The 16488-nt window shown below is 31.6% G+C and overlaps 1 protein-coding gene across 2 annotated transcripts in view; it reads left to right on the top strand.

Annotated features, from left to right (window-relative positions):
* Positions 1 to 16488, top strand: part of LOC142319270 (ribonuclease P protein subunit p40-like) — a 73101-nt gene that overhangs the window by 52019 nt on the left and 4594 nt on the right. The window contains exons 4-6 of one of the 2 annotated variants that reach the window (XM_075356347.1): positions 1115 to 1243; positions 5742 to 5925; positions 15305 to 15454. In XM_075356347.1, the coding sequence (XP_075212462.1) occupies positions 1115 to 1243; positions 5742 to 5925; positions 15305 to 15454 (463 nt within the window). The remainder of the gene's footprint in view (positions 1 to 1114; positions 1244 to 5741; positions 5926 to 15304; positions 15455 to 16488) is intronic. The other variant, XM_075356349.1, reaches the window with a different exon arrangement.

Raw genomic sequence — 16488 nt, forward strand, 5'->3', positions numbered from 1 at the left:
GTGAGTACATCTTGTTTGAATGTGCATGTTATGCGTTTCAACACGTGCTTCAGCAGTATAAAAGAGAGATAAGGGATTGCAGAACATCAGTTTAGTTTTGAATGCGAAGTGTGCGTCTGGTGCCTTTGTTTAAGTTTTTAAAAGTGTAGTTTCATTGAAAACAATAATAATTGAGGTTTTGGTTTTGTAGTGTGCTGGCAAATGGAGTAATTTTTTTTCAATTAGATTCTTTTGTAAAATAAATAAATTTGGGAAAAAATTAAGCGACACATCTACATCCAGTGAATTGATTGGTAAAAAGACAAGATTGTATGATGAGAGTCATTTTTAAATTATGGTTTTACCTTATTGGATGGAAAGCCACAGTGCATGTTTGCTTTCAAGTCCTCTCCGATGAAAGCATGAAGCCATTAAAATTAATTTGACACTTGGATCATAAAAGCAAAACCTTGGAATTTTTCAAAAGAAAATTACATACTTTGAGAAATCAACAAGCTTTCTAGTAACACAGTATCAAGGCAAATCGATGACATGACTGCCAATGTTCATGATCAGATAATTCAGGAAGCGAGTTCAAGTGAATTTTTTAGTATTCAATATGATAAATCAACAGATGTGGTAAACATTTCTCAGTTCTTATGTGTTGTGAGATATGAATGCAATAGGGACAGATCAACCAAATAAAATTTTTGTTCTAGTCTTGTTAGAAGAATTAAAACCCTACCTCTTCTTTTCGTTAGATTTTCTAATTAATGGAAAAAAATTAATCAGAAAAAACTACTGGCATTGTACCAAACTTTATTATAAAAAAAAACTTTCCTATGTTTTTTCAGACACTGGCAGAAGCACGGATTTATTATTAATGTCATTATTTTTAGTAAATTATCCATTTATGGTAAATATAATTATAAATTATTCAAACTTCTCTATGAGTGTTCACTCCTGTGTTAAACCAACCATTAATTATTGAATTAATTACACAATAAATTTTTCTTTTAGCATGCTTTATTTATTTAATAATTTTTTTTAAATTAATAATCTCAACTAAAATTAATCATTTAATTTATATTTATTTTATTGATTTACTAACATGTATTGACTGAAATCCAAACAGCTGTCTTTATTGATCTCAAAAAGGAGTGTTTTAAGCCAGGAAAACCAAATTATAATAAAATTTACAAAAGTTTTACTTCTTTAGTACCACTTCAGTTTGATTTCATCATTTCTTGGGAACCACCTGCCGGTGAGTTTTTATATATATACCCATCAAAATGTTACACTATATATATTCATTAATTAGTACTTGTAAATACTTATAATATTTAATGTAGTACTTATATTGTATATTAATATAACATATTTTCATGCAATTAAAGAATTATTGTTGTTATCATATTAATACGTAAATATTCTGTACTATTTAATTTTTTAAACTTTACATCGGATGGTTAAAATAATTTTCTTTATGAAGAAGAGGTATCTTTTATGTCATGAATAGCCTACAGCACAGTTTACCTAACAGAAGCTAAACTTCAATTTATACAACATAAGTTACTAAGAAAACTCATTTCAGGGAACATGGTTTCCATGACTGATGTTTAATTTGTATTTTATATACCTGTTCTTAAAAATAAATTTTAAGATAGATGAATGTGTTCAGGATTTCTATGTTGTTTAGGTGAGCTAGGATTGAATAGACTGTAAAAAAAAAAAATAGTATACAAAATATACTAAGCTACAGAAATTCCCTCAGATTTCAATAGTTGTATAATAATTGCATTATCACAGAAAACAGGAACAGATATGTGCAAGAAGTATTGCATCATCTTGTGCTGTCAAATTAATATGTAGATGTATAGAATGGAAGCTTAAAGGTATAGTAGATGGTCACTAATTTTCATTCATAAAAAGCAGATTATGAAGAATATGATTACTGATATTATGAAAAAGGTGATTAACTTTGTAACCAAGGGAATCAACTCCCCATCCCTTGTCATCAAGCAATATTGAGAAGATTCAGTAGCATGGATTGTAATAAAATATAAAATCTTATTTTTTATATTTTTTTTTTTACTTATAATTAAGACCCATCTCTTTCATAACAATTTTGGTTAAGAAATTATAGAAAAATATTCTTTCATGATCTCCATTAAATGTTACAGAATTCTCATGTGGTACAGACATTTTGTAATTCAATAAAAGTAACTGGATGACTCTATTTTTTTCAAGTTATTAATGCAAGAGAGGCAATAAAAGATTTAAATGGAATTAACAAGCAAAGAAAAAAAAGTAAAAATCTGTGATGATACTAAATAAAAATTTTACTGAAATTAAGAATAATTAACAGCTAGAAGAAGAATACTGGGCGTTGAACTACATTCTGTATAACATGATTATTCAACATCATCTGAAACTTCTTAGGGTAACTGAATGATATAAAATAATTATGAATATCTTTGGTTGAAGTTTAATTACTGGTTCATGTAGACCACCAGAGTTAAACGAGGTCATGTGCAGTTTCACCTGCATACTTTTAATACCTAAAATTTAGATTACAGAACAATTCTGAAATTAAAAAAAAAAGAAAGATGAAATGTCTGGTCCATTTTCATTGATTGTAAAAATCTAATTGAAAATAAATAAGTAAAATTATGATAATGAAATGTAACTAAAAGGAAAAAAATAAGTAATTATATACTAACGTAGGTGAACATTATGTTCTAAAGTAGCAGAATTCTGTTATTTAGGCCGTAAAATTACAAAATATGGTCAGTGTAAGGAAGATCTTAAAAACAAGTTAGCTCAAGGATAAAGATCCTTTATGCAGAAATAAGTTTTGTAGTATTGAACATATATTAAGGAATGTATAAAATAAATATTTGTACAGAGTGAAGTATTTTATGGCACCAAAACAGCTGGGTAATCTGAAAACCAAAATTAAATAAATAGAAACTTTTATAGTTTGGTGTCAGAAAAATTTTAGATGAGTGTTTAAAGTGTTACAAAACCGGTTGGAAATATAATCTGAATTTATAACTGAGAAGACTATCAATTAGATTTTGTGAAGTTAAGACAAGTTAAGACCAGGTATTTGTTCTAAAAAAAAATCTATATTAAAATATTGAAAATGTTTCTGTTTGTAAATCTTTCTAAAACTTAGCAGTCAGTTCAGAGACAAAAACTGGGAAAAGATGGAGAGTTTGATCTCCCAAGTAACATAATGATATTAGCATGTCTCAGCATAGATGTTTCAAAATATAAAATCAAAGTGGAAAATGGATATATTTGCAGAAAATATTTATTTTTTTTTCAAATAAAAGGGAATTTTGATGTGTTAATAACATTTATGGAAGAATCACAGTATGTATATGTAAAGATAAATGAATAATGAAAAAAAAAATAATAATTCAAATATTTTGAATGAGTATCGGTGTAAGAAGATAATATCTGCTAGAGAATCACATCTTTGGACAAGTTTATGAATTCAGATGTCATGACAATATTATTATTTTTTTAAGTACTGAAAGGTAGAAATCCAAAACTAATAAAATGGGCCTTATCAACTCTCTCTTTACAACAAAAAAAAACTGATGTCATGAAGACTATTTTCACATCAGTCAAAATTAAAAATTGTTTTCATGTGTTACTATATTTAATTGAAACATGTACAATGAATAAAAGCATCCAAAAATACTTGTATTTTTAAGGAAGTATTTGAGTCCACAAAAGATCAGTGGTGGATATACCACTCTTTTATTTATTTTAATTTTAAGTTTATATTGCCTGTCAACTGATCCAAGTATAGTTCAGTATTTTAGTCTTTTCCATTCTCAAGCCTTCATTTCTTAAGTAATTGAACTATATTGACTTGGTTGTATTATATTCAAGCTTACCAGTAAATGAGCATTAAAATCCAGCTAAAAGTAACTCACTTAATATGATTTATACTAGATCTGAAACATCAACATTATTAATTGAAAATGGTGAAATCAGAATAAATTTTGTTGTGAATAACTATTTTGTGTTATTCAATCAATGGTTTATTTTTTAAAAACTGATGTGTTTTTAAAAACTGATATGTGTCAACATATCAGTTGAACTGCACATATTCGTATGTTTGTTTATTTTAAGCTGTAAGTTATTGTACGTGAATATTTTTGTCCATTACTAAAAAAAAGACCTATATAGTAACATGTAAATTAATCTGAACACGGGGAATTTTTTTGTTTATTTCTATGTTGTGGCTATACTGCTTGACCACACAAATTTTTTAAGTTGCCTGTGTAATGTGAGGTTGTTTTTTGGTTATTTAATAATTTTTGTTTTTTTAATGAAAAACAAGTGTTTTATGAAAGTATATTTAATTTTTTATTATAAAATGATATTTTTTGTTTTTTTCTATGTGACGAATATATAATAATGGATGTAACTCAAGAAAGCGTGTAAAAACTTGTTCCTCTTTCTGAGCATACCAGTATGACACAACTACAAATAGCTTGTGATTGTGGTGTTGGACTAAGGATAGTGAATTCCATTTTAAAACAATTTAAAGAAACTGCTTCCTTTTTACTTCAAAGGGAATGTAAACATGGCCTTAAAACAAAAACCACTCCAACATAGGATCAATTATTTTTGAAAAAGTAAACTTGATCCATAATTATCTGCTGCAGACTTAAATCGAGAATTAGCAGCCAGTAGAACAGATTTACTCATGACAACTTAGATGCCGACTTCTTGCACCCCTGGACAGAAAGCTTGTTGACCAACTAAAAAGCAGCTTTTAACTGCATTGTGCAAAAAATGTCTTGTGGGCAAAAGAAGCTCACGCTAACTAGACCAAAAAATACTGGAAAAATGTTTATACTTTCTGACAAGTCACAGTTTTATGTTTAGGGGCAAAGAGTTCCATAATTAAAAAAACATCAGATGAAAATACATCACCAGAAAAAATTTTTTGTGGTTGTTATACATTTGAAGTAATGGATATATCAAGATTCTGAAGGAAAGTGTTGCAGCACAACTTCAAAACAAATTCCCACAAGGCAACGAAATGTTGCTACAAGATTTAGCACCATACCATACTGCCAAAAAAGTGAAAAAGGATTTTTTGAAAAATGAAACATTAGTGCTCCTGTGTCAAAACACTCCTTAGACTTAAACCCAATTGAAAATATTTGGGCAGTAGTCTCAAAAGTGAATGTACCATAGAAATTGACTTCATTAAAGTTATAATATTGGTATGGTTTCACATTGAAGAAGTCAAAAAAAATGTGTAGTATAGTTGTTGAATCTATGCCAAATTCTGTACTTGAAGTGACTAAGAATACAATAGTAGAGTACATATTAATTACTAAATATTCACAAATTGTACAAGTATGATTTTTTCGTAAGTAAATATATGTTCAGATTAATTTCCACGCTACTGAAGGTTTTTAAGTGCAAAATTTGCTAATTTCGGTATACTGATATTGAATAGCATTAATTGTACTGATTACAGCAACTTTTATTCAAATTTAAAACTGATGGTTTAAAGGATGCTTTCTTAAAAACGTTAAAATATTCCTTATTAGATTTTATGCCAGTGATTTCATTTGACAATACTCTAATTTTGTGAAATTTTGGTAAAATTTGTTTGATATAGGTTTTTATTCAAAACGTTTTGTTACTGTTTATATTTCAGTTAATTATATTAAGGTGATATATGCAATAAGTATAATATTTTTTATTGTTTAATTTTACAGATAAAGTTAATATTTGTCCATCATCAATAGCTTCGTATTTATATAATAAAGGTCATGATGTAAGGTTATGCAAACCTTCCTGTTCCTATAAAATTGAGCGCAATGTAATGGTACCACTGATTAGAGCAACTGAGCCAGATGAACTTCTTGAATGGTTAGGAGCATTTAGTCTTGGATTAATAAAGTAAGTCATAATTTTATTTATATTAATCTAATTGTGTATTGTTTTTCTAATTGTGTATTAGTTTTCAGTAGAAAACTAATGAATAAAAAAGAAAATTAGTTCAGTTCTACGATAGCTTTAATTGTTTCTCATTCAATTCTCTCTTACCTTCTCAACTTCTCTCCTTAACTTATTATTTAGTCTCCTACAACTTTTTCTCCCCTCATAACTGCATAAATTTATCCATTACCTTCTTTCTTCCATCTTCTGTATCAAGGCTTCAGTAACTCACTCTTTCTTTGTTTTTTTTTTTTACCTTTCTTAAACCCTTACTTCTCAAGCAGCCCTTTTCAGACTCTTTCATCCTGATCCATTTTCTATATATGTCCTTGGTAAAACTCCCTCTCTACTAATAATTCATGAATATTTCTTCTAATTCTCTATCTTGAGATTCCTGCCTGAGAGTGTCTGTATTAAACTTAGTGGGCACCTTACCTCCCATACCTCTTTTAAATTTCTTGATTACTTCTGCCACAACAGGTTACAGTCCAAGTTAACATTAGCTCCTGCATACACTTTTGTATTTTTAAAACTATTTCTGTACCCATACTCTATTAACATGTAGTTGATCTGATACTTTTCCCCTCAAAGGGAGATGTCCAAGTATACCTTCCTCTTTTTTTATTTTCAGAAAGTTTTCCATTTATCAAAGAGTTTTCTCTACAAAAGTTTACTATCCCCTCTCACCAAATTCATAATTTCCAACTATCGATCTCTTCCTTTTATTTTCCAACCACTGCATTCCAATCATCCATCATAATAAAACACATATACTTCTTTTACTTTTGCATTACTTCTAATTCATTATAGCACACCTCTACCTCTTCATTAGGATATTAGCTTGCTGGTATGTAAACTTGAATCAACATAATGTCCTTTTTTGTACCTGTTATTTTCATAATCATGATTCTGCTGTTTATATAATCCACCTTAATTATTTATTCTTCAAAGTTTTCCTATCGAACATCCACTCTTCTCTCCAGAATAATAACACTGAAGTTCTCCACTTTCAAACTCCACTACCTCTCCTCCCAATATACCTCACATATAATAAGAAAATCCAAACTATTTTTCTTCATTTCTCACTTTACTTTTTCCAATCTTCCTGCCTGTAAGAGATTGAAAAGAGGCTAAAAGAATGCAAATTGGAACGTTCCAAGTTCCATTTCCAATTTGCATTCTCATAGCTTCCTTTCTCAATGTTATCTTTTTTCCTCTGTTCATTACTACCATGCTTCACTGAATTCCCCTCCCTGAGGTTTGATTGAGGGGATATTTTACCTCCATAATATTATTCATGAAGGGTCATTGCCTTGTTTCATGTAGGGAATCCCGAGGGATCTTTAATGTGGTGGTATCTCGTTGCCTTCCATATTCTCCTTGTTGATCATCTAGTGGTTCATCTGCCTTTAGGGATTATTTCTTATCCCAAGGCGAAGAGAATGCCATGGCCCAGCATCTGCTCCTTCTCCTTAGTACAGGCCATTGACACTTGATAGAGGGGGGGGACTCCTTATCCTGGAAGTCACTTGGCAGACTGATTGCATTGTAGACATACTGGGCAATGGGGTCTCCACATCCCTATATCAACTGAAATGATATTACAATTATGAGAATACCTACTACACAATTATTATGAATCAATTATCTGACATGCACATTTGTATAAGTTTTATCCATGTATAAAGTTAGTCATAACTGATCTGAACTAATAACTCATGAATGATTCTTTGAATTGCTAATTCAGTAAATTTTTTTATTGATTACTATAGTAATTATATTCAAAGGTTTTTGTTCACTTAATCCAGTTATATAATTTTTTTTAGAATTAATTTAGTGAATAAAAATTTGTTAAAAGTTTTTTTTACAGATGGAAACTATTTTCTATAAAATTGATTCTTTTTCTTTTTTTTTTTTTAAATAATCACAAGGATTTGACCAGCATGTATTCACAATAGATAAACTAATTCTTAAATTGACACAGCTGAAATTTAAAAGATTATATTTGTTTTTACTGATTTACAACTGTATCTCTGAAAATTTGAAGAATATAAGTTTTAATTCTGTTAATTCTAAAAGAAGTTGTTTTGTAGTATCTCATTGGATTTTCACATTATTGGGATTCATCCATCATGGCTACACTTAAGTGTAATGAAATGCTATGGTACTATTTTTAAATAGATTATTGAATAAAAAATTTTGTTCTGTTATTTAAAATATTTGCTTCGTGTATAAAGAATTGTGTAATTCATAATTTATTATACAATAATAGTACTAGTGAAGTTAAAATGCCTTCCAAATGAGAATTCCATAAAAACTATTGCTGTACTTGTTCAGATATGAATTCAAGTGTACTTATTTTTTATTATGCTAATGCTGTTATGTGAATTCCACAGCTACTTCTTATTTAAAGAACTTTACTAAAGAACATATTGTCCTAAGTTAGTTTTTTAAATTATTTAATGCGTGTAACATTAAACGTATTCAAAAGAACTATGTAAACATAAAGTAACTTAATCTAATTTGTGTTAATATAGTGTAAATAATTAGTATTCAATGTAAATATTGGATAATTGTCAACATAGATTATGAATTAATGATACAATTATATATGATCTAAATCAAATAAGCAAATATCTAACCTACAATGTCTTTTTATTAATGTATCTGGCACTTTAAAGTTTGATGCATTAGCTGATCAGGATACCATGAAGCAATAAATAATATGGATAAAATAATATGGAAGATGTTGGTACGACTGAAGCTGGAGTGGGGAGGACTATTCATTGCCATCATATTTCAGTAATTCCCAGTCTGTATCAAGCATTGGCTTTTGAACAAGGTTGTATAATCATGTGTTGTTGTTTGTTAAAATCCAGTTAACTGATGAAGAACATATATTCATGTTAGAAAGTTATTTAGAGACATCTCTAGTTGTGTGTGGTAAAAGTTCAGAAAGAAATTTGAAAAGGAAGCACCAGTGAAAAGTGTTATTCAGAAGTTACTAAAAACGTTTTGTGAACAAGTTCGGTGTTAGACCAGAAACATGCCTGACAGGTCAGTTTTAACAAGACAGTTAGTAGTAGGCATTGAAGCAACAGTTAAAAGATCTCATAAATCTTTATCAAGACTAAGCTATGAAAAGAATATTTCACTAGGTTTAGACCACACTGCAGTGAGGATAATGCTGAAATGTTATCTGTATCCAGTGCAGGTTTTACTTGAGCTAACTAATGCTCATTATGCTAAAAGAGTTCTCTTCTGTCATTGGTTCAAGAATTTCATTACAGGCAACATTGGCAATTTATATCAAGTTTTTTTCACAGATGAAGCATGGTTTCACCTTTGTGGGTATGTTAATAGTCAGAACTTCCAAACCTGGCGTACTGAAATCCTGCATACTTTATTTGAATCTCTCATACACCCACAAAAAATAGGTTTATGGTGTGTGCTTTCAAGGCGACGAATAATAAGACTCTTGTTTTTTAAATAACTGTAGATTCTGCTATTTAACAAAAAAGTTATCTAACAGTTCATAGCCTTACTACAAGAGGATGATTGTGACTACTGGTTGCAAGAGGACAATACCACTTGCCATACAGTTCGCTCTACTGTGGAGATACTACAGGAATTTTTTGATGCAAAAATCATTTCTAAAGCAATGTGGGCCACCAAGATCCCCAGATCTGACTAGTCCAGACTTCTTTCTGTGGAGTTACTTAAAAAAAATTGTTTATAGGAGCAATTCACACACACTGTGGGAATTGAAGACAAGCATTGCCAATGCCTTCCAGGAAGACAGGGTACAACTAACAAGAGTAGCCAGGAACATGATCAAATGTGTTGACAAGTGTATAGAAGTGGATAGACATTTTCAACACCTTCTGCAAATTATTAAGTTTTTGCTAATAACTTAATACTTATAAACTAAAAAAAGTTATATGGGTCTCTTTTAAGTTGAACACTATTTTATTAGGCTTGAATTTTTTTTATAAACCTTATAAATGCACTGTATATTAGTTTTCTTATATTAAAAACATTCAAAAGTTGTTTTCTGTTAGCTGATTGTTTTTTCTTTGGCCTTATTTTAAATATGTAGCAACTCTACTCTATGTGACAATACATTATTTTCAGTTAGCTAGGCAACCGATTTATTGAAACCAAAACCTTCATTTTTTACACCAGGTTTACTTTATTTCCAGTTGCATCCGCATTTCCAGTTCATCAATGTTTACCTTGTTAAAAATTTCATTACTTATTCTCAATTCAACATCACTGTGATTTACTCTGTTCTGTGATTTAATAGTGATATTTCTGTAACTGATTTTTTTTTTCAAAATGTTTTGGATTACTGGTAGGTTTGAATTAGAGAGATTGAGCTATATTTTACTATAACAGAATTTGATATAAATTATAAATATTTTACTATAATAATATATTTTATTATTTTACTTAAATTTTACTTATTTTTACTACAACTAATTTGATTTAAATGATAAATATATACTACAAATACTGTACTTGTTATAATATGACCATAATATTTTCTTCTACCTGTACCTGTACTAGTAGTACAGGGTGATTTTTTAGTCCTGCTACCCAATTGTTCCTCCTCTATGAATCATGAGACCTTGCCGTTGGTGAGGGGGCTTGAGTGCTCAGGGATACAGAGTAGCTGGACCGAAGGTGCAACCATATCGGAGAGGTATCTGTTGAGAGCCAGACTAAGGAATGATTCCTGAAAGAGGGCAGCAGCTCTTTCAGTAGTTGTTAGGGGTGTGAGTCAGGACGACTTAAACGGCCGTATCAACATCACTCAGTCCTCTGAGTACTGCGCAGCTGAAAGCAATGGAAAACTACAGCTGCTTTTTTTCCAAGAAAATGTGGCTCTCTGCATTTTCACATAGCAATAATGGAGGTGCCTTCCTTGGTAAAATATTCCGGGGGTAAAATAGTCCCCCGGTCGGATCTCCGGGTGGGGACTACTAAGGAAGGGGTCACCAGAAAATTAAAAAATAACATTCTACGAGTCGGAGCGTGGAATGTTAGAAGCTTGAAAAAGGTTGGTAGGCTAGAAAATTTAAAAAGGGAAATGGGTAGGACAAATGTGGATATAGTAGGAATTAGTGAGGTGAGGTGGGAAAGGAAGGCGACTTTTGGTCAGGTGATTTTAGAGTAATTAACTCAGCGTCAAATAATGGGCAGGCAGGAGTAGGTTTCGTGATGAACAAGAAGATAGGGAGGAGAGTGGAGTATTTCAAAACGCATAGCGATAGAATCATTGTAATAAGGATAAAATCAAAACCTAAACCGACAACGATTGTTAACGTCTATATGCCTACAAGCGCCCATGATGATGATGAGGTAGAGTGTGTATAGGAAGAGATTGATGAAGCAATTAAACACGTAAAAGGAGATGAAAATTTAATAATAGTTGGAGATTGGAATGCAAGCATTGGAAAAGGCAAGGAAGGAAATATAGTGGGTGAATACGGGCTGGGCAAAAGGAATGAAAGAGGGGACCGACTTATAGAATTTTGCACGAAGTATAATTTAGTAATTGCCAACACCCAATTTAAAAATCATAATAGAAGAATATACACTTGGAAAAAGCCAGGCGATACTAGAAGGTATCAGATAACTCATGGCTAAGCAAAGATTTAGAAATCAACTCGTTGACTGCAAAACTTACCCTGGAGCAGACATTGATAGCGACCATAATTTGGTGATAATGAAATGTAGATTGGGGTTTAAAAACCTGAAGAAAAGGTGTCAGATGAATCGGTGGAATTTAGAGAAGCTTGACGAAGAAGAGGTAAAGAAGATTTTTGAGGAGGACATCGCAAGAGGTCTGAGTAAAAAAGATAAGGTAGAAAATGTAGAAGAAGAATGGGAGAATGTTAAAAGGGAAATTCTTAAATCAGCAGAAGCAAACTTAGGCGGAATAAAGAGAACCGGTAGAAAACCTTGGGTTTCAGACGATATATTGCAGCTGATGGATGAACGTAGAAAATATAAGAATGCTAGTGATGAAGAAAGTAAAAGGAACTATCGGCAATTAAGAAATGCTATAAACAGGAAGTGCAAACTGGTGAAAGAAGAGTGGATTAAAGAAAAGTGTTCAGAAGTGGAAAGAGAAATGAACATTGGTAAAATAGACGGAGCATACAGGAAAGTTAAGGAAAATTTTGGGGTACATAAATTAAAATCTAATAATGTGTTAAACAAAGATGGTACACCAATATATAATACGAAAGGTAAAGTCGATAGATGGGTGGAATATATTGAAGAGTTATACGGAGGAAATGAATTAAAAAATGGTGTTATAGAGGAAGAAGAGGAAGTTGAGGAGGATGAAATGGGAGAAACAATACTGAGATCTGAATTTAAGAGAGCATTAAAAGATTTAAATGGCAGAAAGGCTCCTGGAATAGACGGAATACCTGTAGAATTACTGCGCAGTGCAGGTGAGGAAGCGATTGATAGATTATACAAACTGGTGTGTAATATTTATGAAAAAGGGGAATTTCCATCAGACTTCAAAAAAAGTGTTATAGTTATGATACCAAAGAAAGCAGGGGCAGATAAATGTGAAGAATACAGAACAATTAGTTTAACTAGTCATGCATCAAAAATCTTAACTAGAATTTTATACAGAAGAATTGAGAGGAGAGTGGAAGAAGTGTTAGGAGAAGACCAATTTGGTTTCAGGAAAAGTATAGGGACAAGGGAAGCAATTTTAGGCCTCAGATTAATAGTAGAAGGAAGATTAAAGAAAAACAAACCAACATACTTGGCGTTTATAGACCTAGAAAAGGCTTTCGATAACGTAGACAGGAATAAAATGTTCAGCATTTTAAAAAAGTTAGGGTTCAAATACAGAGATAGAAGAACAATTGCTAACATGTACAGGAACCAAACAGCAACAATAACAATTGAAGAACATAAGAAAGAAGCCCTAATAAGAAAGGGAGTCCGACAAGGATGTTCCCTATCTCCGTTACTTTTTAATCTTTACATGGAACTAGCAGTTAATGATGTTAAAGAACAATTTAGATTCGGAGTAACAGTACAAGGTGAAAAGATAAAGATGCTACGATTTGCTGATGATATAGTAATTCTAGCCGAGAGTAAAAAGGATTTAGAAGAAGCAATGAACGGCATAGATGAAGTCCTACGCAAGAACTATCGCATGAAAATAAACAAGAACAAAACAAAAGTAATGAAATGTAGTAGAAATAACAAAGATGGACCGCTGAATGTGAAAATAGGAGGAGAAAAGATTATGGAGGTAGAAGAATTTTGTTATTTGGGAAGTAAAATTACTAAAGATGGACGAAGCAGGAGCGATATAAAATGCCAAATAGCACAAGCTAAACGAGCCTTCAGTAAGAAATATAATTTGTTTACATCAAAAATTAATTAAATGTCAGGAAAAGATTTTTGAAAGTGTATGTTTGGAGTGTCGCTTTATATGGAAGTGAAACTTGGACAATCGGAGTATCTGAGAAGAAAAGATTAGAAGCTTTTGAAATGTGGTGCTATAGGAGAATGTTAAAAATCAGATGGGTGGATAAAGTGACAAATGAAGAGGTATTGCGGCAAATAGATTAAGAAAGAAGCATTTGGAAAAATATAGTTAAAAGGAGAGACAGACTTATAGGCCACATACTAAGGCATTCTGGAATAGTCGCTTTAATATTGGAAGGACATGTAGAAGGGAAAAATTGTGTAGGCAGGCCACGTTTGGAGTATGTAAAACAAATTGTTGGGGATGTAGGATGTAGAGGGTATACTGAAATGAAACGACTAGCACTAGATAGGGAATCTTGGAGAGCTGCATCAAACCAGTCAAATGACTGAAGACAAAAAAAAAAAAACCCAATTGTTAATGTCTGGTAATTTTTTTCTAAGAAAGGGAAATTTTGTTTTGTGTTCGAAGTTGGTAACGCTACTCAATTGGTATAGATTTACTCTATACCAGCAGTGTGAGTTGATTCTCCTTGAGCTCTGTAAACTTTTATGCTGGTTTCAGTCGTGTTACAAACAGAATGTCTTTTACCGTAGAACAACGAGTTTTCATTCTTGAACAATATTTTGCTACGAAATCGTACACGAATGTAAAAGAATCATTTCAAATTAAATTTGTTGATGTTCCTCCGCCAGATAAAATGTCAATTTCTAGGCTAGCAAACCAATTTCGAGAGACAGGTAGTGTTTGCGACAGAAAACTTAGTGGCCAACCAACTCGCTTGACAGATGACGTTTTAGAGAATGTGAAAACAAGATTGCTAATTTCTCCACGGAAAAGTTTACGAAAACTTTCCACGCAAGTTGGTTTGTCATATTCAAGTGTTCAGAAAGCTGCTAAATAATTGAAATTGTATCCGTATCGCATACGATTAGTTCAACAGCTTCAGGCTCCAGATTTAAACAAGCGATTGCAATATTGCCGTTGGTTTAGGTCTCTTGTAAATGATAACGGAATCAAATTTTTAAACACTGTTTTCTTTAGTGATGAAGCTTGGATCCATCTTGATGGTTATGTGAACAGTCAAAACTGTCGAATTTGGGCAATTGAAAACCCTAACGCTTTACAAGACAAATCTTTGCATCCTGAAAAAATTGGTGTGTAGTGTGCGATATCTCGTCATTGTATAGTCAGACCCATATTCTTCGAACAGACAGTAAATGGTGAAGTATACAGGAATATTGTTCGCCAATTTGTGTCCCTCCTGGAACCTCAAGAACGGTATTGCTGGTTTCAGCAAGATGGCGCTACATGCCACACGTCTCAAGAAACGATGGATTTTCTGCAAGAGTTCTTTGATGATCGAATAATAAGCAAGGGCTTATGGCCTCCAAGGTCCCCAGACTTCACATCTCCTGACTACTTTTTGTGGGGTTATATTAAGTCCGAGGCCTTCACAAACAATCCTCACACTGTTGATGAACTTAAAGTCAATATTACAGACTTAATCATGAATATTTCCAATGCAACTCTCAAAAAGGTTTCTGCTAATATGCTGAAAAGAGTCCGTGCGTGTATAACCGCAAGGGGTGGGCATTTTGAGCATATTCTTTAACAATTATGTAAGTATAGCATTTTATTAAATCTCTTTTGTGAATAACAGATACATTTTTTTATACCACCTAAATTTCCCTTTCTTAAATTACATTTAAAATTGGGTAACAGGACTAAAAAATCACTCTGTATAATATGGTAATTATGATGTATTTTATAGTAATATATATGAATTTGATGGCAGGTAAGATGTACCAGCATATTCTACTTATTTATTGTTAATGTTCTGTTGTATTTGTTTTTCGTTCATTACAGGAGAGATAATAGTCTTTCTAGTTTATCTTTAGAATATATAAGTCCATACACTCCACCATCAGAATGTGAAATTGTATCTCAAGTTGTAATGTTTCAATGGACTGGTTTCTTTACAAACAGAAAAATATCTCAGCTCTTCACTAAACTGTGGTAAGTCATCTTAATAATATAAATTCAATAAAAGGTAGAAAATATTTTACTGCTAAAAATTTTTAAATATTTACTGCTTTATATTTTGTATTACTTTATAATTTATATTTTACTGTTACGGTAGAATTTTATTACTGGAGTATAAGTTTTCTTCTTGGGTCTTAATTTTGTTAGCCTTTTTTCTTTTAATTAAATTTTTATTTTGTTGGAATAACATTATAACTCAGTGGAGAAGTGTAAAGCTATTCTTCCCTTCAATAAAAAAGAAATTTGGTCAATTCTTTGTTTATATTAAAGTATTTCAAATCTTATAATTCTATAACCCATGGACTGTTTTTCAATTCAGTTCCAGTTTCTGTCTCTTATAATGTTGGTTTCCTGTCCATAATACAGTTAAATTTCCAAAATTTATCTTCTTTTTAGGTCATATCACTAAAAAAATACTATTAAATCGAATTAGGATTTCATTTAATGCTTATTCTAATTTTTTCAAATTTTCAATAAATTAATATGAGAGTGAATCAAATTTAAACGGTAATTTTGCTATTCTATGCAACAAACAGTTCTGAGCTGGATGGCAGAGCGGGGGGTTAATGTTCAGTATATTAGAGAGAGGGAACCAGCTCAGTTAGTTCCTTCATTCTGTTTTATCGTCAGTATAGCCATAAGTGAGCAAGGGGTTATCTGTTGCACAACGTATAATCATAAAGACTTTAACTAATGAAGGTGTTAAACCTGTGGAAATTATAACTCGTTTTAAGGTACAGTTTGGGGATGTTACACAGTGTTACTGTACTACTGAGTGTATACATGGGCCAGACAATTTAAGGGTGGGCAAGAAAGTGTAGAAAATGAAAGTCATGATCGACACCCGAGGTCAAGTTTCACAGCTGACAACATACCTGCTGTTTGAGAGCTTATCGAAGGTGATCGCTGATACACTTGAAGAAATCATGTCAGAAGTGACTATCAGCTATGGGAGTGCTCAATCCATTATCACTGACCATCTTGGGTTTAGAAAAATTAGTGCTCGA

Source organism: Lycorma delicatula, chromosome 2, assembly GCF_047948215.1.
Source record: "Lycorma delicatula isolate Av1 chromosome 2, ASM4794821v1, whole genome shotgun sequence".
NCBI classification, from domain to species: Eukaryota; Metazoa; Arthropoda; class Insecta; order Hemiptera; family Fulgoridae; genus Lycorma; species Lycorma delicatula.